Source organism: Bos grunniens, chromosome 19 (genome assembly GCF_055505025.1).
Source record: "Bos grunniens cultivar Pamir isolate PY7600 chromosome 19, Bosgru_T2T1.0, whole genome shotgun sequence".
Taxonomy (NCBI): Eukaryota; Metazoa; Chordata; class Mammalia; order Artiodactyla; family Bovidae; genus Bos; species Bos grunniens.
The window spans coordinates 34790663-34811651 of NC_141183.1; the positions used below are offsets into that span (position 1 = coordinate 34790663).

Consider the following 20989-nt stretch of genomic DNA (forward strand, 5'->3'; position numbering starts at 1 on the left):
CCCAGGCCCCCTGCATTGGGAGCTTGAAGTCTTCTGACACTGGACCACCAGGAAAGTCCCTAAAATGTATTCTTGCTAATATTATTTCTTTATGAAGCAAATACTTATTAAATAAAAATATTTATTAACTAAAGTGTAATACTTCAAATACAACAAACTGTGGAAAAAATTCTTAAAGAGATGGGAATACAAGACCACCTTTCCTGCCTCCTAAGAAATTTGTACGCAGGTCAAGAAGCAACAGCTAGAACTGGACATGGAACAACGGACTGGTTCCAAATTGGGAAAGGAGTACGTCAAAGCTGTATATTGTCACCCTGCTTATTTAACTTATACGCATCATGTGAAATGCTGGGCTGAATGAAGCACAAGCTGGAATCAAGATTGCCGGGAGAAATATCAGTAACCTCAGATATGCAGATGACACCACCCTTATGGCAGAAAGCAAAGAGGGACTGAACAGTCTGTTGATGAAAGTGAAAGAGGAGAGTGAAAAAGCCAGCTTAAAACTCAACATTCAAAAAACGAAGATCATGGCATCCAGTCCCATGATTTCATGGCAAACAGATGGGGAAACAGTGACAGACTTTATTTCCTTGGGCTCCAAAATCACTGCAGATGGTGACTGCAGCCATGAAATTAAAAGACTCTTGCTCCTTGGAAGAAAAGCTATGACCAACCTAGACAGCATATTAAAAAGCAGAAACATTACTTTGCCAACAAAGGTCTGTCTAGTCAAAGCTATGGTTTTTCCAGTAGTCATATATGGATGTGAGAGCTGGACTATAAAGGAAGCTGAGCATTGAGGAATTGATACTTTTGAATTGTGGTGTTGGAGAAGACTCTTGAGAGTCCCTTGGACTGCAAGGAGATCAAACCAGTCCATCCTAAAGGAAATCAGTCCTGATTTCATATTCATTGGAAGGACTGATGCTGAGGCTCCAATACTTTGGCCACCTGATGTGAAGAACCGACTCCTTGGAAGAGACTCTTGTACTGGGAAAGACTGAAGGCAGGAAGAGAAGGGGACAACAGAGGATGAGATGGTTGGATAGCATCATTGACTCTATGGACATGAGTCTGAGCAAACTCTAGGAGTTGGTGATGGACAGGGAGGCCTGGCATGTTGCAGTCCACGGGGTCACAAAGAATCAGACACGATTGATTAATTTAACTGAACTGATTACTTCAGATACTTATTGTCATTTGAATAAATTCTCTGAATTTCTAGTTCATTTTCTCAGCTCAATTTTGTATTAGGATCTCTTTTTTGGTGAATTGTAAAAGCTATTTATTGAGGATATTAGTCTTTTGTCATTCACATTAAAAATGGATGTTTCTCAGCTTTTCGTTTGCCTTATGTTGGTTAGAGATTTCTGAGGTACAGAGGTTTTCTATTTTTATCTACTTAAAATCTTTCCCTTTATCATTTCTGACTTTTGTATATCAAGAAAGCCTTCTTTAGTCAAAGATTACATGATACTAGCAATGCTTTATCCTAGAATTTTTAAGATTTTAAAAATAAATTTCATCCACTGGAATTTATGTGGGTTCACAGCATGAAGCAGAAATTTAATTTTATTCTTATTTAAAAATAAACAGCCAGTTTTCCCAGCACCATTTACTGACCGATTCACCCTTTTCCTCACTGATTTATAATCACAGCTTGACCGTATACAAGTCCTTATGTTCATATTCAAGTCTGTTTCTGTTTCTGGAGTTGCTACTCGGTTTTGTGATTTCTGTTCCTATGCCAGGATGACACTACAGTCAATATCCTGTTTACAGTATTTAAAAAACCTGGTAGGACGAGTCACCTGTCATCACTCTTCTCTTTTAAAAAACACTCATGGCTCTTCTCACTCATTTATTTTCCTCCCTGAACTTAAGAATCACATTCTATCCAGTTGGAATTTCGGCTACAATGATGCTAAACTTATAGATTTCAGGGAGAACTGACATTTCACAGTATTGAGTCTTGCCCTCCCAGAACATGGTACGATCTTCCAATTTTTTCTTTAGTGTCCCTTGGGAAATAATCTTTTTTATTTCTTTTTAAAAAAATTTAATTTTTAAGTTCAATTTTTATTTTTGGTCACACTGCACTGCGTGTGGGATCTTAGTTCCCTGAGGAGGGATTGAACCCAGGTCCTTGGCAGTGTAAATGCAGAGTCCTAACCACTGGACCACTGGCAAATTTCCAGTTTTACCCTCTTTTTATTTTTTTAATATATACTCTGTACTTTTATTGCTACTTTTATTTCTGTGTATTTGATATTTTTGTTGCTATTCTAATTGGGAGATTGTTTCCATTACCATAAAAAAAAAAAGGTATATTCAGTAAACAGTTTCTACAGGCCATTATATGCTTTTCACTGGCTCTGACACAGTTTGTAACTAGGTATTGCTGATATAAGAAAAGTTACTGACCTTTGCATGTTAATTCTCTAATGGCTTCCCTGGGTTAGTCTTAGCAGTTTTAACAATTTTCAGCTGACTCTCTGCAGACACTTTTTAGGACATAAGGCTGTGAGGAAGTCACCGAGGCCCTGCCCACCCCAACCCCCAACCTATAAGCTGATCCACATGCCGGTCTCGTTCAGCTGCCTTGTGACCAAAGGGACAGGTCACTGCTAAGTGGTTCTCCCAAGCCCAGATCCTGTGGCCTCAGGCACACCAGCCACTCCAGCGCCCCACACCGACAAACCACACTCCCAAGGGGCACTTTAACGGGCACCTGTGGGAGACAGTGGCTTTTAACTGGCTGCACCTCCATCTCTACCTTGATTTTAGGTCCCCTGTGGACACACCAGTTTGTCTTCTCTCTTGGTAGGATGTTACCACAAGGTCGTGTGTGTGTGACTACATGTGTTCATATATATATATTAATATATACGTGTTTATATATTTAAAAAAATTTTTTTTAATTACCCTACACTGACCAACTAGCATGGCTACCGAGAGGTCAAATGACAGGGAGGTTAATGCCACTCACAGGGACATCCCTGGTGGTCCAGCGGTTAAGAACCCACCTGCCAAAGCAGGGAACACCGGTTCAATCCTTGGTCCAGGAGGACCCCACGCGCCACAGGGCAACTAAGCCCAGGAGCCACAGCCACTGAGCCCTCACTCCAGAGCCCACGAGATGCAACCACTGAAGCCCACACACCCTAGAGCCCATACTCCACAAGAAGAGAAGACACCACAAAGAGAAGCCCAGGCCCCGTGACAAGTAGCTCCACTCACTGCAACTAGAGGAAGCCCGAGGCAGCAATGAAGACCCAGCACAGCCATAAATAAATAACACCACTCACAGACCTTGAGGTTGGAATCTCAGCTCGCTGACCTCTCCGAGCCTCAGTTTCTCCTACGTAAAATGGGGTAATAACAGTACCTACTTCACCTAGGTAAATGAGGTGATTAAATGGCTAAGATTTGGGAAGGCTGCCGAGCACGGAGCAGGCATTCTATAAATGTCATCTCCTTCTCCTTCACTTAGCCAGAACTGCTTTATCTTCACTCCTGAGTCTGGACCAAACTCTTCAAGGGGCAATACTTATCTGATGGCCGTTTACTCAAATGGCTGATCCAGGACAGCCCTACGTCCTGTTTCACCCCATCTCCTGAAATCCAATTAGCAATCAATTAACAGACCTTGTCCTTACAAGTAGCCAGAGCTGCTTACAGGTGATTGTGGTCGGGGATCCCAGCTCCCCACTCCCGCCCCCACGAACTCACAGGTCCCTTTCTCCTATACCAGGAGTAACAATGGCTCCCTTACTGGGACCCAGAGAACCACATCCTCATAAGACAACCCTAAAAGGAGAAGAGGATGCGGGCTGTGCAGGCAGATCTTTTCAACATAACACTAAGCCACACAGCCACTGGTGTACATCCAGAAGGTCACAGAGGACATCCACCATTTCCCCATGTTGGTTGAGCTATTTCTGCTTGGGGACGAAGTGGGGAGGTACGAAGAAGCCCCCCAAACTCAGAAGTCTCCCAGTGAACAAAAGGTCGGGAAGGCAAGCTTGTTGCCCACTGCTGCCTGAGCCCCAGCGCCCCGTCCCCAGGGCTCCCGCTCTCCAGTCAGCCCACCCCAAACAAACCAGATCACTGCACCCTTGCACTCTGACCTCAAAAATTCAACTTAAAAAAAAAAAAAAAAAAAAACTGTGGTAAGAACTTCCCTGGGAGTCCAGTGACTAAGACTCCATGCTCCAAATGCAGAAGGCTCGGGTTCGATCCCTGGTCAGGGAACTAGATCCCACATGGTGCCATTAAGAGTTCATATAGCCGTGACTAAAGAGCAAAGACCTTGCATGTCGCAACTAAGACCTGGCACAATTTTTTTTTTTTCACATGGTGGTAAAGCACATATACAATTTACCGTTTTTAAATGTAGAATTCAGTGGCATTAAGTACATTCACAGTGTTACTCATCACCACTCTCTAGTTCCAGAATCTTCCATCACCCTAAAAGGAATGCCTGCACCCATCAAACAGTCACTCCCCATCTCTCCCTCCTCCCACTCCATGGCAACCACAAATCTACTTTCTATCCCTGAATTTGCTTATTCTGGGCATTTCGTATAAACAGAATCATAGACTCTGTGGCCTTCTTAGTCTGGTTTCCTTCACTCAGGATAGTGTTTTCAAGCTTCCAGCATTTAAATGCTAGCATTTGAGGTACCAGCATTCATACTTTCTTCTAGTATGTTCAATGGGTCTAGCCCATGCTGGTACTCCATCCCTTTTTATGGCTGCATGATATTCCATCCTATGGACATGGCACATGGAGTTTATCTGGTCTGCTACTGGTAGACATTGGGCTGTTTCCACCTTTTGGCTATTGTGAAGTCAAGCTCTTTAACTGGTTTCCAGTCTTTAAGAGGGTCTTATGGTCTGTAAGGAGGCCACCTGGCCTCTGTCTTGGGCAGCCCCACATGCTTCCAATCAAGGTCTTCCCAAGGGCCCTCCCTCTGGCTGACTCTCTGCACCCGTCCTCATGTAAACCCACAGTCCCAGCAAGGAACGGAGAGACTTTAGCCCAGCTCAGCCCCTCCCTCCATCTTGCTGTTGTTTAGTCACTAATTTGTGTCCCACTCTTCTGCGAACACAAGGACTGTAGCTCCCAGGCTCTGTCCCTGGGATTCTCCAGGCAAGAACACTGGAGTGGGTTGCCACTTCCTTCTCCAGAGGATCTTCCTGACCCAGGGATCAACACCCCACCCCTCCCCTTCCTGCATCAGCAGGCGGATTCTTTACCACTGAGCCACCAGGGAAGCATCTATATTTTCCATGGCATTCCATTGCTTTTTTTTTTTTTTAACTGAGCACTTATAAGCCCACTGTCGAACTACAGTTTTTACCCAGATCATCTCATTTAATCCCCACAATAACCATACTCAACAGTGTTATCATTACCCAATTTCACAGCAGAGGAAACAAGATCAGGCAAAACTCCCAATTCAGTGCCCTTCACCCCGCCACCCCAACCCCACCCAAATACCAGCCAATGCTGTGTTCAAGTCTTACCCTCTCCCCCGGAAAACCAAAGTCTAAAGTGAGAATAATCCAACCCTATCCAGCTACAGGTCTAGAAAAACCAAACTGTCTTTTGGGAAAAAACAGGTGCTGCTGGGTCCCCAGAGGTGACATCTCTAAGCCCACCCCTATCCCTTACACACACACCCCCATCCCCTTAAACACCCCCAACTTTGACCTGGGAGCACCTGAGTTGGGGGGTTGCTGGCTCATGTAGATTCAGCTGCCTGGCTCCCCTGAAGGGCTGCTGGGGGTGGGAGGCCTTGGAAGTTACCCCTACCCCCAGGCTGGGCCACTGGAGCGGTTGGCAGAGGGCACCACGTGGGGCCCTAAAAGGGGTAAGTGCAGCTGGGCTGCAGGGAGGACCCAAGACCAGTTGGGAGGTGGCGGGAGCCCAGGCGTTGGTTGTTCGCTCTCCTACCTCCATCTGGGGTCCAGCTTCCACTCGGACGACAGCCATGTCCCTTCAGACCCGGAGGCCAGCGCAAGTAAACAGTGCCTGGCCTTCTCAGAGGCCGCCCTGCCTCTTTCTGGTTTTCTGGTTCCCAAGGCATCTACATACTATTTCCAGTGGGGAGGCTCACCTGGGCTTGGTTTACACCAGGGAGAGCAGCAAAGGCTAGAAATCAGGCCCCACCTCCAGCCAGGTGTTAACTATTTACCTGCACCTTCTGCCCACGGGGGCATGCGAGGCTCGTGGGAGAAGCAGATCACCAGAGGGAGCAGGGGAGTGAGCAGGTGTTGACACGGAAGAAGAAAGCTTAGCAGAAGTTCATTCCTCCCAGAAGACGCAGGGCAGGGAGGCCCAGGACCAGTGGTCCCATCCTTTCATCCTTCAAGGAGGCAGAAAGCAGTCTTTGCTCTGTTCAAGGCTTCACTGTCAATGCTGGATCAACCCCAGATCTCCTGGCTTTGAGACAGTGCTTATTCTGCTAAACCCAGGAGCCTCTACAAACCAAACATGCAGATAGACCGATATCTTGGAGCTGATTGTAGAGGTCACTACAACTACAAATCGGTGGGTTTGAAGCGGGTGGTCTTTATCTCTCTCCCAGCCCCAGGTCTCCCACGGGCACACGGTTCCTTGCCTCCCTTCCCCCCAAAATGGGGTACCAGCTGGCTCAGCGAGCAGGTGGACAGCATTCCCAGAGAGAACTGGCCCTTCAAGGGGATGGGTGGGTTCAGGGTAAGGTTATGTCCATCAGCTTTCAGGACAAATTCTCGGCTTTATTAATTCTCCTTCGTTCCTCAGGCAAAAGTAAACAAGCTTTTCTCAGGCAGCCCAGCATGGAGGCCTTCCCTATTCAAACACTGCAAGAATCGACAGGCTCGGATGGACTGAGCTCCCAGGCCCCGCTTCCCAGGGGGCCCCCTGGCCTCCTGCCCACAACTTCCCTCCTGCTGAGACGAGGCGAGCAAGGCCTTTGCTGTGGCAGACCCCAGAGTCCCAAAGCCCGTGATCCGGATCTGGCCCAAGTTCCCTGGGGAGAGCATGAGAGATCCTGGGCATCCGGAGACCCAGAGAAGGTCACAACGGGTCTGGCCAAGGACCCAGCATCTCGACAGGCATCACACTTGCTCACCTAGCCCCTCGGTGGAGGAAGCACTTTGTCAAGGGTGTTCGTTGACTGTTTGCTTCCATTGAAATTGTGTTTTCCAAGGTCCAAAAGAAAGAAAGGAAATAAACAGTAACAAAACCAAAAGGAATGAGAAAACTTAACTGAGAATTAGTAAAGTTTTTTCAAAGCAAGATGCTACCGCTTAGTTGCCCAGGAATCTTTTGTTTGGTTGAGCTTTATACCAGCTTCTCATAGCCTGTAGAGAAATCTCATGAGTTGTTTTTTTGCTTCTCCTCTATTCCATTTGCACGTTTCGAATTTGGAAGGAAAAAGCCAAAAACCACCGTGAGAAACCTAAAGTCAAGGTTGGAAGGACCAGAAAAGTGGGAGACGAGAGTGAGAGACCATGAAGATCTGCCTTGACCTTGGATGGGCTGTGTTCTCAGCCTGAGGAGCTCATCCTGGTGAGCTTTGCTGGGGCTCATGTCACAGCAAAAGCAAGAAGCAGGACTCCATGACCTGAAAGTGTCTTCTCGCTTCAACTGCTCTGAAAGTGAAAGTTGCTCAGTCGTGTCCGACTCTTTGCGACCCCATGGACTACATAGTCCATGGAATTCTCCAGTCCAGAATACTGGAGTGGGTAGCCTATCCCTTCTCCAGGGGCTCTTTCAGACCCAGGAATCAAACCGGAATCTACTGCATCGCAGGTGGATTCTTTACCAACTGAGCTATCAGGGAAGCCCAGGAGCTGGATGAACTGGGGTTGTCCCTCTGAATCTGTTTTTTATCAAAGAGTGTCCTCCCAGGCACCCATGATGCTGTTTCCTCCAGCCCCTTCCCAGCACAATTTCTCCTGTAAGTGTCCCCGAGACTCAACCAAAGGTGCTGAAGACCCAGCAACCTAAGTCCACTATGTCTTTGGTTCTCCCCAGTGAGGCCTCCAGCACTCCCTGAAATTTTCTGGCCTTTCCTCTTTGAGGGCCGTTTGGTGACTATGAATATCCAAGTTCTGAATCCATTTTCTCAAGTTCCCAGGGACCGGCCGACACTTGAAACAATCCAGTCTATTCTAAAGCATTCAGGTGATCACACGGATACCCGGGCCTCCCCCACAGGCCAACCAGGAGAGGAGCAAAGGGGGCCCCCGAGTTGACTCTGAGGTCCCCTAGGGGCTCCACTGTCACCATTCTTGCCCCCCATGCCCACTCCTACTCCAAGCTGTTGTTTAGTCAGAGTTATGTCCTACTCTTTTGAGACCCCACGGACTGTAGCCCACCAGGCTCCTCTGTCCATAGGATTTTCCAGGCAAGAATACTGGAGTGGGTTGTCATTTCTCTCTCCAGGGGAGCTTCCAGACCCGGGGACTGAACCCATGCATCCTGTGCCTCCTGCACTGGCAGGCGACTTCTCTACCACTGAGCCACCTGGGAAGCTCCCTACTCCAAGTACCAGTACGCAAAAGCCCCATGTGACCCCAGGCCCACGGCACTGGGTACACCCTGACCTGCTCTCCACCTGGTGCCCCCTCCAGCCAGGCTGGAGCCCTCTCTGTGCCCAAAGCCAGGGTTAGGTGACCCTTCTTGTACCAAGGATTGGTGACGTCCATGGGCCCTTTCTCCCAGTAATATTTCTAAATGCAGAAATAAAATCCGCAAGACTACAAAGGAAACTAATCAATACTGAAGTACACTTACCCAAATATTTTCAAAACCCCAGATTTATGGTACAGTGATGTAATGTATGTGTTTCTTTATTAATGATTATAAATCAAGATCCCACAGCAGGGCTGGTAACTTTCATCATTTTTAAGCAATTAGCAAGCATAAATAATATTTCATGATACCTGCACCAACTCTAACATGATGTGAAAACGGCTGGGATTTCTGCAGGTGGCCAAATCTCCAATGTTGCTGACCCGGCTGTGGTTTGTGGTCCACCTTTGCAATGGAGGAAACTTTTTTTTTTTGGCCACACAGCATGCGAGATTTTAGTTCCCATCCAGGGATAGAACCCATGCCCCCTGCAGTACAAGTGCAGAGTCCAAACCACTAGACCACCAGGGAAGTTCTTTTTTTTTTGGAAACTCTTAATTTCAGTTAGAGGGAAGGAACAGTGAGAGCGTGAGTCTCTTCCTGTCCCGATTCATACCCCTCCTCATTTTGTTTATGGATCCCAGTGCTCTAAGAATGTCCTTTCCATCCCCACCACCCATCTCCTTCCGTCTCTGCAAGAAGGAATTTACAGGACCCTGGCCTGGATGGCCCTGGGCTAGAAGACAGCTTCTTCCCCTCGCTGGCTGAGCAGGAGGACCATGGCTTTGAGGGTCCCAAGCTTGGAAGGCAAGCTAGCCCTAGGCACTAATAAAGCCCCCTCCCCTTTATTCTTAGAAGGGACATCATCGCAGAAAATGCCATGTGGCTCCATCTTGCTCAGTGCAGCCCAGGGGAACCACTGATACCAGCCAGCGCCCCAGTGGTGGCCGGGGAGTCTGGCCCCTCTGACCTCCCTTCCCCAGCCCCCAGCGCACCCCACAGCAAAAGCAAGAAAGCAGCAAGGGGACCACTTACCTTCGGGCTCCTCCACGCTGCTGGCTGCAGTGGTTGGCGGTGCCACAGGGATCTCTTTGTGGGGTTCAGGGTGAAGGGAAAGGGAAACAAGGTCAGAACACGTTATTTTTGACCTTAGAGAAGAAAGAGCACAGTGCAGATTCCTCCCAACCTCCCTGAGCCCTCCCTCCTGGTCCCACTCTTCACCCCGGAAGATGATGGTCAGGGAGGAAGGGAAAGCCTGGCGTAGGGGCCAGGCCACCCTGTTCTCAGCTGGAAGCTGTCCCTCCAGCTGGCAGAGACTGGAGGAGGGGAAGGCAGGACTTTGCCCCCTCTGCTCTCTGGGTGCCATCTACTCGCCTCGGTGCCGGGAGCAGAGAGAGGGGTTCTTAGGCCCCCCTTACTCATCATCAACAGACTCTGAGCTCAGGCTGACCTTGACTTATGGGTGGGGAAGCTGTCTGTGGCAGGGGTGGCATGTGAGGGTGCTGGGAGGTGTCTTCCACATGCAAAGAGGGGCCTGCACCCTGGCTTAGGTTCCCACAGGCTCACACCTCAAGAGTAAGGTGTTTTCTCGGCAGGGAGAACAGACTGACAATACAGAAGATTGCAGGGCCAGAGAGAAGTGTGCTCTGTTGGGACCGTTCCTCGCCTACTGAGAACAGCAATGCGTTCCTACAAGCTCCGGTCCTGGACTCAGAAAAGGAGAGGAGCTTCAGCCAGTCTCTAGGAAAGACCCAGACTTCACGGCTCCAGATTCTCTTTCTAGTCGGGGCCAAACTAAGAACCCAAACTCCCTGAGTGGCAGGGAGTCACCTCCCCTGCTGAGTGACCGTATGAGTGTGGGGTCACAGTCAACTCCACGAACCCCACTGATTTTGGCCACCACCTGACTGCTAGGGGTTAAGATCTCCCTTGGACCCCCCCAGACTCTAGATCAGCTGCCACCTGGGTCCTGGTGGGTGGTCAAGATGGAAAACTCGGGCCTGGGGGCAAACCTGAGGGTCACCCGCAGAAGCCAGCTGTGCACCTTCGGAAGCAACAGGCAGAGGGCTGGCCCTCGATATGGAGCTGAACCTCTACTCTCAGGTTGTTTTATCATCGACAGCAAGCTACAGGTGCCCTGTTACAGCAGCTCATTAAGAAGCTGGGCTCTCTCTGAGTCTTCATGAGCTACTTGGTCCCAGCAGGAACATTCCAGAGGGAAATCCAGACAGCCCAGCCTAATCCTGCAAGTCCAGGAAAGGGTTGGGGCCAGTGGCCATGGAGGCACCCTGGCTGCCCGAGCCCCACTCCTCAGGCCTGGCTCTAGGACATGAGCAGAGGGCCCCATGACTCCCAGAGTTGTGATCAAACAGATACAAGAGTCCAAGGTCCTGTCTGGACACCTGAAACCTGGTGCTGGCAGGAAGAGCTCACAGGAATCCCAGGATGGAGATCCTGGGTCTCCAGGTGGTTGGCAGTGACGCTCACCCCCAGCATCAGCCCGCCCTTTTCAAGAGGAAGGGAAAAGGTACACAGCGTGTTGGAAAGCGGGATGCTTTCTCATCTCCCAAGGTTTCCATCCCTAATTCTGAAACATCAGCTCCACTTCCAGGCCTTTCCCCTCAGGGATTTGAAATGTTGCTTCCAGCCACTCTGGGAACGTGACAGCTCCTGACTCCCCCTCGCAAGGAGACCTCGTTTGCTTCTCCTATGTTTTCACAAGCTCGGATGGTGGGGCCGATCTCCTCCCAACTTTCTAAAAATGGTCAGCTTTCTAGAGGGCCAGAAGAGAAAGACCCTTGCAAGCTTGAGATCCGGACAATTAGACGTCGTGAAAACCATCTCAACCTGCTCCACAGGTTGGACACAGGCTGGATGGACACAGGCTCAATTTCCCGTGGTTCGGATTTGCGGTATCCGCTGTTACCATGGCAACATCTTCTGGTCGTAAGACCTGCTGGAAGCCACGCAGCCCAGACTGTCCTGGACATGCGGCCACACTCAAGTCAAGTGGGTGAGGTGTGGGATGTCCCCGCCCAGTGTAGGGGGGAGCAGATTCCCTGCAAGATCCAGGGCCCACTCCAAGGACCCCAAGCAGCTGCCTGGCCCCAGCCTCCTGCTCTGCTTCAGGTTGTCTGTTCCAAGACCCTGGTATCTGACCTGAGAAGCTGGTGCCCACCCAGAGCTACAGGACACTGAAAACCATAAAGCAGGGGTTGCCCGACTTCTCCAGCAAAGGACCAGCTAGGAAACGTTTTGGGCCCTTCAGGTCACAGGGGCTCTGTCGCCACTACTCAATTCTGCCGTCACAGCCCCAAAGTGGCCACAGGCAGTCTGTGAACAAGTGAGCCTGGCTGGGTCCCATTAAACTTTATTTACAGACGCTGAACTTTTCCTTTCATATCATTTTCACATGTCGTAAATTAGTAATCTTTTAATTTTTGTTTTAATCATTTTTAAAAGGTTTTTTTTTTTAAAAAAAAAACCCCAGCCAGCCACATAAAACCAGGCAGTGAGCCAAATCCCCAGGCAGGGTGTGCTAAGCCCTGCTCCGGAGAGGCAGCCTCGTGCCTGGGGTCTGCCTCGGAGGCTGGGGTTCGCTCCTCCTTCATCCTCCCTTCTGGTTCAGGTCAGCCCTGTATTCAGGATCAAACAGGCCGAGGCCAGGGGCCAGCGCCCAGCCAGCCTCTGCTCGTGACACCTGTGCAGTTTTAACATGTTAAAGCTCTCCCGAGCCAAGGCCCTGAGCCACCCCTGCTCTCTCCCCAAGTTCCAGCAACTAAGGGGCTGACCACTAGCCTGCAGGGGCCTCTGGAACCCTCAGAGATGCTGCCATCCTTCCTAAAGGCCACTGGTGCCCCGCCTGGAGTCTGTTCTTTCTGCTCTGACTCTGCCAGGCCAGAGGGGCCTAGAATTCCCACAGCAGCAGCCCCTGATCCAGACCTCACTCCCAGCCCAGGCCCAGGGCCAAGGTGGATACAGGAAGAGGTAGATATGCTTCCCCTGGCACCCTGGGAGCAGGAGACTGTCAGAACAGAGCCATGAACGGGCTGGCTCTGCTGAGACTCCCATAGGCTTGGGGGTCTCACACAGGGCCCCAGTGAGTGCAGAGATCCACCTCAATGAGCGCTGGCCCCCTGACATGGGTGACCCTGAGCCCCAGCCGGGAGGAGAGGCGCCCCGCATACTTATGCAGGGGGCGATGGGCGAGCGGCTCTGCTGGTAGCCCTTGGCGCAGCGGTTGCAGGTGATGCCGGTCACGCCGTCCTTGCAGGGACACTGGCCCGTGGTCTGGTTGCAGGTCTTGCCAGCAGCGCCCACGGGGTGGCAATCGCAGGCTGTGGAGGATACACAACAGAGGGGGTGAGAGGGTGGGAGTGACCAGAGCACACCCTCCTCCGAGGCCCTGCCCACCTAGCGGCACCCTCCCAGACCCCACCCCAGGGGAAGAGCTGAGCAGGGTGCGGGGGGCCAACCCACACACATTCCAGAAGCTCTGATCACTGACCACCTGCCTACCTGGAGACAGGAAATGAAAATCAGAATGGACCAACCGGAAAGGACAGTCTGGGCAGAGGAGTCAAGTTGGGGTGCCCTTCTGAAGGCCCAGGAGGAACACCTCACAGCCCCTGGCTGAGTGGGAGGGCAGGAGTCAGATTTGGGGATACACCTGCCCTTGACAGGCTGCTTTGTGCCCTCTTGCTCCTTTGCCCCCAGCCAGCTCCTAGCGGCCAGGCATCCTTGCTAACCTCTGGGTGGGAGGGACAGGGTTTGGGACCTGATGGAGCCCTGGGGTTTGCCACCTCAGAGGGAGTCAGCAAGGAGTGTCCCTTCCAGGGCTGTTGCCCTCACTCTGCTCTGTCCAGCCAATCTGACTGGCAGGCAGGCAGTCTGAGATGCAGGCTTCTGGATCACAAAACCCATCAACTGTAGCTCCAGGAAGAGTCACAACTATCCTTCAGTTAAAGGCCCTGATGAAATTTAAAGACTTAGAGGTGACAGAACCTCCCAGGGCCTTGCAGAAAAGGACTGGCCAAACTGGGAAGTGCCACAAGGCCCTGGTTCTCAGTTCAGGGGTTGCTGCACCCCACACCCCTCCTCCAGGTTTGCAATGGGCTAAAGAGCTGCGGTTGCCCACCCTGTCACACTGCACCCCAAGGCTCCGTCCCTATTTCCAGGACCCAGTGACAAAATGGCCAGAGGAGTTTAAGGGGACACGTCCCCTACTATGGACTGAATGACTCCATCCCCCCTGCACATTCATATGTTGAAAGCTAACCCCCAATGTGATGGCATTAGGAGGCAGAGCCCTTGGGAGGTAATCAGGTAGATGTGGTCACGTGGGTGAGACCCTCATGGTGGGATCAGCGCCCTCAGAAGACGAGGAAGAGAGAAAGAGCTCTCAGTACAAGCACACAGCAAGAAGGTGGCGGTCTGCAAATCAGGAAGCAACCTCCATCAGACACTAGATCAGCTGGTACCTCCATCCTGGGCTTCTCTGCCTCCAAAATCCTGATGAGTGTCTATGGTTTAAGTCACCCCGTCTGTAGTGTCTGGACACAGAGGACTAGTGATCGTGCTATGTGTACTCAGTGTGTCCGACTCTGTGTGGCCCCACGGACTGTAGCCCCGCAGGCTCCTTTGTCCATGGGATTCTCCAGGCAAACATACTAGAGTGGGTTGCCATGCCCTTCTACAGGGGGTCTTCCTAACCCAGGGATTGAACCCACGTCTCTTACGTCTCCTGCATGAGCATGCAGGCTCTTAACCACTAGTGTCACCTGGGAACTCGATGCCCATTAACTCCATGAGGCTTGAGCAAGAACTGTGTATCTGCAAACACAGGACACCTGCCTCCCTGGACCGAGGCAGTGGACTCAGCGTAGGCAGAGGAGGGGAGGCAGGAAGGAGGCCAGTGCCCTCGCCCACTCCCCTGGGGTCTCCCTGGCCCTCCCCCCAGGGAAGAGAAGCCTGGAGAGGGTGAGGAGTTGTCTGCAGGAGGGCGACCTGCTGCAGGTTCACTTGGTGCCAGAGCTGCTCTGTTTCTATTCCAAATGGGGAAAAAGTATCCAAGGGAATAAGTGAGAGCAGTGTTCCCTCCCCAAAGAGCTACACTAACACCTCCCCAGCGGGTGCCGCTCAGCATGAGGGCGCCAGGCCGCGGGTGAAGACCTGGCCTCTCCCGGCTGGCCAGCCTTGGGCCCAGGAGGGGCCCCGGAGAATTAGGAAGAGGAAGGCAGAGGGCCGAGGGTGCAGAAAGGACAGGAATGTGAGGAATTGCTTGTTGAAGTTGTGTCTGGACACGTGAGAGCTTCTGGAAACCCTGGGAGTACGGGTCTGGGGGGGGAGGGGGCATGGGGCGGGGTACTCCAAGCCAGGTGAGGGGAGGGCAGGGGACAAGGCCTAGAGGAGGAAATGGAACTGTCCCAATCCCGCCCCTGTGGACAGCAGCAAACATTCTATTAGAAACCTCTGTCAAATCTATCCTAAATTCAAGTTCATTTCCCAATGTTTTTTTCTTCTTCTTCCCTCTTTTCTTTCACTCAGCCTCAAAGTACACTGTGGATGATGCTATGAAGAGGGGATGGTTGGAAGTGACCAATGACCTTAGATCCATCCCTGTGACAGGAAGGGCGATGGGCCACGGAGGCCTCTCTGAGCTGGCCTGGTGACAGCAAAGGGCCAAGCACAGGCGCCTGGTGTCCCGAGCCCCTGGTGCAGGCGTGGGCACCACCAGGCGGATATGGACTCCCCAGGCTCCTGCCAGCTGACCTCCCTTGGCCAGCTTCGCAAGCCTGCTGGTAATCCTGAAACCCACGCCAAGACATCCTCCCCTCCGTGCTAACGGAACACAGCTGTGTGCCAGTGACTTCTGGGCCTTGGACTCGGCCAGGAGAGGGTCACCAAAGGTTGCATGGTCACTGGAGGGTCCGAGCCAAGTCACCCACAGGCCCAGGTCATCTTCATCGAGGCAGGAGCTGGCCCAGAGCAGAATCGGGGGGGAGCAGAGTGCATCGCCCTCACCTGAGGCCCTTCAAAGCTGGGGACCCCTCAGCCCCCTGGGGTTGGTGAGCTGGCAGGGAGGAGCCGGGCGCCAGCTGAGACGGGCAGAGCTGAGGGCCAAACTCGGTGATGGCAGGGCAGTGTGTCTGCTTCACAGAGCAGGCACGTCCTTAGGCCCAGCCTTTGGTTACAGGAGAGGGCTCTTCGCTGTGCAGTTTCCAAATCATTCTCTCAAGATCTGCAAAGACTCCAAGCAGCTGGCCCTTGGTCTGAGAGAAGCAGCGGGTTGCCCTGTGCTTCACGCAAATCACTGTTCCAGGAAGAGAAGTCAGCCGAGTCCCAGAGGGTCCAGGCGGAGGCGTGGGTGGCGGTGAGTGGGAGGCTACTCAGGTCACTGCCATGGTGGGGGGACCATCCTCAGAGGTGGGCACTCCTGCAACACAGCCCTGCCACTCGGACCCCTGAGCCGTACACACCCCGACATGGCGTCCTTCTGGTCCTCGCACCGGCCTGTGAAATTAGCATGACTATACCGAGGAGGCCAGGAGTGGAGAGACAGAAAGGGCCTGATCTCTTGAGCACGTCATGGAGGGCCCTCGGCCTCTCCTGTGTGTCCCCCTGCACTTCCCATTCTGCAAGGAGAAATACACCCTTCCCTGTTGAAACCAAGGCCAGGTGGCATCTCTTACGTGCGGCCAAATGCAGTCCCGACACAGACACTTGCATTGCACTCATTCTCAATTCACAGCTAAATGGCCCCAAAGTAAAGAGTTTTCCTCAAACCCCGTGATTACGGAAAGCTAAGTTATACCTTCTGGGCAAAGAAGGATGAGCTTCAAGGTGTGGGGAGAACTGATGAATCACAACAGCCCACAGTAGGTTCTCTACAACCTTGAACAAGAGAATGCAGCTAGTAATGCCCACAGGAAGAGGGTCTGAGCTGCCCACCAGTTACACAGGAGACTACGACCCTGGTCCTTAGAGAAAGAAAGCCAAAGGGATTGTGCTGTATCCTCCAAAACCCAAAACACACCCAGACGCACAAACACACATAGATTCCTACAACTCTCAGACACGCAGGCGCACACAGCACCACAGGGGGCAGGGGAGAGGATGAGGGCGGCTGAGCTGGGAGGATGTGGACGTGAGCGAGTAGAAGTCTTCTCCTTGGCGGGGGGGTCTGGTGAAAGGGACAAAGTGAGAGCCTCCCGGATTCTTCCGAGAACAGGCTCTGGGTCAGAATGTCTTCTCCTGCAGGAAGCCTGGTTCGGTGACTCCCGTTTCCCTGGATGTCAGCCACTCCACTCGGAGGAGGTCAGGCCCTTCCCCGGCAAGTCATCATCTGCACGCAGCAGGCAGAACCTGGCCCTGGGAAACAATCCACCAGAGAGTTTTTCCATGAAGAGGAAGGTGAGACCAGGAGGAAGCCCAGGGCCCTGAGAAGGCGGCCGGATCAGGTTTCTCATGAACACATGGGCTGGATGGTAGCCCGATGGCGCAGAGAAGCCAGACTGTCCTTGCTTGGGGTCATCAGCCAGATAGGAACAGCTAAGGACACACAGATGGTTTCATATGGGTGTCAAGAGACCCAGGTCTGATCCTTCCCTGCCAGTAATGCGGTGTGACCCTGGGCTAGTGCCTCGCTCTGAGTCTTGGGTAGCTCATCTCTAAGGCCAGAGGTTTATACTTGCACTAAAGTTGCTTCCAACCAAACAGGCTAAGATCCAGGGCAGTGTCCTGTCCCCGGGGACCGTCACCCCCACCGCTGCAGTCCACTGCAGTGTCTCAGCTCAGGGGACCAGGAACATGCTCCTGCCGCCAGGCATGCCAGGCCCTCGCGCCACACCCATGGGGCACCCTGCCCGACACCATGCACTGCTGCACTGGGCTGGACTCTGGTCTCTGAGATCTGTGCTGTCAGCTATGAGAAGTGCACTGGGGTTACTGAGGGACCCCACAAAGCTGACCCGGAGGCAGGCAGCCCTGACCCTCCTCTGCGGTGAGGCCCCTGTCCTGACGCCCGGCAACCCCGGATCTTTTCAGAATACCTTATTCTGGGATTTATGGAGGTGCAGGATGTATGGTCAGAGAAGGTGATGGCACCCCACTCCAGTACTCTTGCCTGGAAAATCCCATGGACAGAGGAGCCTGGTAGGCTGCAGTCCATGGGGTCACAAAGAGTCGGACATGACTGAGCAGCTTCACTTTCACTTTTCACTTTCATGCATTGGAGAAGGAAATGGCAACCCACTCCAGTGTTCTTGCCTGGAGAATCCCAAGGATGGGGGAGCCTGGTGAGTTGCTATCTATGGGGTCGCACAGAGACAGACATGATTAAGTGACTTAGCAGCAGCAGCAGCAGGATGTATGGTGGATGGAATCATACAGCAGGTAATCTTTTAAAATTGGCCTCCTTTATGCCCAGTGCGTCTTCCCAGGTGGCGCTAGTGGTAAAGAATCCACCTGCCAATGCAAGAGATGTTAGGGACATGGGTTCGTTCAATCCCTGGGTTCAGAAGATTCGCTGGAGCAGGAAATGGCAATCCATTCCGGTATTCTAGCCTGGAGAATCCCATGGACAGAGGAGCCATAAGGTCGCAAAGAGTCGGACACGACTGAAGCAACTTATCACACACACATGCCTAATGCGTTTGAAATGCATCCGTGTTGCCAGGTCAGTCAACAGCGTGTCCATTTGCACTGCCAGATTCCACAACACGGACATACCACTGGTTGTTTGACCATTCACCCACCAAAGCACAGTTGGGCTGTTTCCAGTTTTTGCCAGTTGTGAATAATGCTTTTATCAACATCCATGTGCCTTTTTTTGTGTGAACACAGATTTCATTTCTCTGGGATAAACATCAAGAGGAAGCATTGCTTGGTATTATGGCAGCTCTATGCTTCACTTCTCCCTGGTGGCTCAGGAGTGAAAAAGCCACCTGCCAATGCAGGAGACGCAGGTTCAATTCCTGGGTTGGGAAAATCCCCTGGAGAAGGAAATGGCAACCCACTCCGGTATTCTTGCCCGGGAAATCCCAAGGACAGAGAGCCTGGAGATCTACAGTCCATGGGGTCACAAAGAGTCGGGGCACAACTTAGCGACTGAACAGCAACAATGGGTGGGTGGTGGCATCTCGCCATGGTTCTAGTCTACATTTCCCTAATGCAGAAGAATGATGGTTGAGGCATTTATCCACCATCCCTGTATCTTCACCAAGTAGCCGTTCAAGTATTCTGCCCATTTCTAGCTGAGTGGTTGTTATTGCCTTATTGTGCAGTTTTGAGAGTTCTCCACATAAGCTGGATTCAAATCCTTGGCCGGATACGTGATGTACAAATACTTCCCCCTGTCTTCTCGTTCACAGCAGAAGCTTCTTACGAGGCACACTGTGAGTATCAGTCTGGTCACTGATCCTTAGCCTTCCTGGCGGCCCCCTTGGCTCTCAGAACTGGCCCTTTCCTTTCCCTTTCTGACTCAGAGCCCTCCAGCCCTCCAGCCCTTTCCTGCTCTCAGGCATGGGTACCGCTCCTCGGTGTCCCCATGGCTGTTTGCCCCTGAACCCCAGGTCTCATCTTGAAGTCCATCCCATCCTCAGACAGGTCCTCATGGGATGCCCTGCAAAGCAGCCTCCCCTCCCCACTGCCAGTTACACTATTTCCAGCTTATTTATTTCCTCCATGTAACTCACCACAATCTATAATAATCCTCTGCTTACTGTTTCTTCTTTATCATCAACCTCCCTCCAGAACATAAGTTCCACAGGAACCTGTCTGTGCTGGTCACCACTGGACCCCCAGTTCCCATGTAGGGCAGGAGATCCATGGACACGGGTTCAATCAGTGCACACGCTCAGGGCCACTGTGTCGCCCTCCCTGTGGGAAGAGGCTGTTTCATGGACCCTAAATCTGGAGGAGAGGAGGAGGGACGCGCAGGAAAGACCCTCCACTCACATCTGAGATGAGTGGCAACCGCAACAACGAACACTCCCCACTTCCAAATTCTCTGTGCTAATGAGGGACGAGGATAATTTAAATCCACAGGTAATCCGCAAACTTCATCTCAGCTGTTTGTCCGCTCCTCCTAGGCTCTGCTTTTCTTTCTCCCAGCAGTTGCTGCTGCTAAGTCGCTTCAGTCATGTCCAACTCTGTGCGACCCCATAGACGGCAGCCCACCAGGCTCCCCTGTCCCTGGGATTCTCCAGGTAAGGGTACTGGAGTGGGGTGCCATCGCCTTCTCCCCCCAGCAGTTGCTAAGGAGGCACAAAAGAAGACACATTTCAAGTTGCATGACCTCTCTTTCCCCCGACACTTTCGGATGAAGGTGCAGACAGCAGGAAGTGGAAGGGGGAGCCCCGGCATCCCAAACTGGGTTATTTGACCCTCCGTGATCTATTAATAGTTAACTACAGTCTTCCTGCAGCTGATTTACAGGTGAAAGGTTCAGATGTGTGTGTGTGTGTGTGTGTGTGTGTGTGTGTGTGTGTTGTCTGCACACACTGGATGCACAGAGTCCAGCAGGCAAGCAGGGGCTGGATGGTGGGGGAGATGCCAGAGCACCAGGGTGACCGGTAATGGGGACCAGCTCGGGCCTTGCATCTGCCTTTCAGCCCGAGGGCCCTCAGATGCTGTGGATCTTTCTTAGTGGCACCTTCAGAACCGCACCTGGACACACCCAACCTGTTCCCATCTTCTCCGCTGAGCCCCCCACCCCCACCCCTGCCTGCAGCTGCCAGGCACCCAGCTCTGCTGTTCCAGCCACTTATCAGTTTTGCTCCTAATATTGAGTGTGTGCAATGGAATTAGGGCAAATTCCTCGGGCCCTATGCAGTCTGGTGGGAATCAGCTTTCAAGTCCACATGAGGTTTAAGCCCCTCAAGTAAGAGGGGCCAGCTGTCCTAGGCACCACGCTCACGGAAAGAACTAAGGCCGCGGGGAGCCTAGGCGATGGTCTCCACGTGGTGTGCACGCTGGCAGTAACAGCAGCTCTGGTTACTCACTTTTCCTCTGCTTGTACCAATGATTGTAACAGTTCCTGGTGTGGCGTGCACGCCATGTGCCAGGCACCTCCTCTACATCATCTCATTTAATCAACTCTGTAACACTTGGGATGAGGGACTATTATTATTATTGTTGCTGTTGTTAAGTTGCTCAGTCATGTCCAACTCTTTGCTAACCCATGGACTGTAGCACACCAGGCTTCCCTGTTCTTCACCATCTCCAGTGTTTGCTCAAACTCATGTCAATTGCGTTGATGATGCCATCCAATTATCTCATCTTCTGTCATCCCCTTCTTCACCTGCCCTCAACCTTTCCCAGCATCAAGGTCTTTTCCAATGAGTCGGTTCT

At 51.9% G+C, this 20989-nt stretch overlaps 1 protein-coding gene and 1 long non-coding RNA gene across 6 annotated transcripts in view; one reads left to right on the top strand and one right to left on the bottom strand.

Annotated features, from left to right (window-relative positions):
- Positions 1-20989, bottom strand: part of NTN1 (netrin 1) — a 202091-nt gene that overhangs the window by 40005 nt on the left and 141097 nt on the right. For all 5 annotated transcript variants that reach the window (XM_086358893.1, XM_086358892.1, XM_086358894.1 and 2 more), the window contains exons 4-5: positions 12826-12975; positions 9674-9727 (exon numbers count right to left, since the gene is read on the bottom strand). In XM_086358893.1, coding sequence (XP_086215019.1) covers positions 9674-9727; positions 12826-12975 — 204 coding nt within the window. The remainder of the gene's footprint in view (positions 1-9673; positions 9728-12825; positions 12976-20989) is intronic.
- On the top strand, positions 6233-7425 carry LOC147352046 (uncharacterized). The gene is made up of 2 exons (XR_015147898.1): positions 6233-6565; positions 6800-7425. It is a non-coding gene; the product is annotated as an uncharacterized LOC147352046 (long non-coding RNA).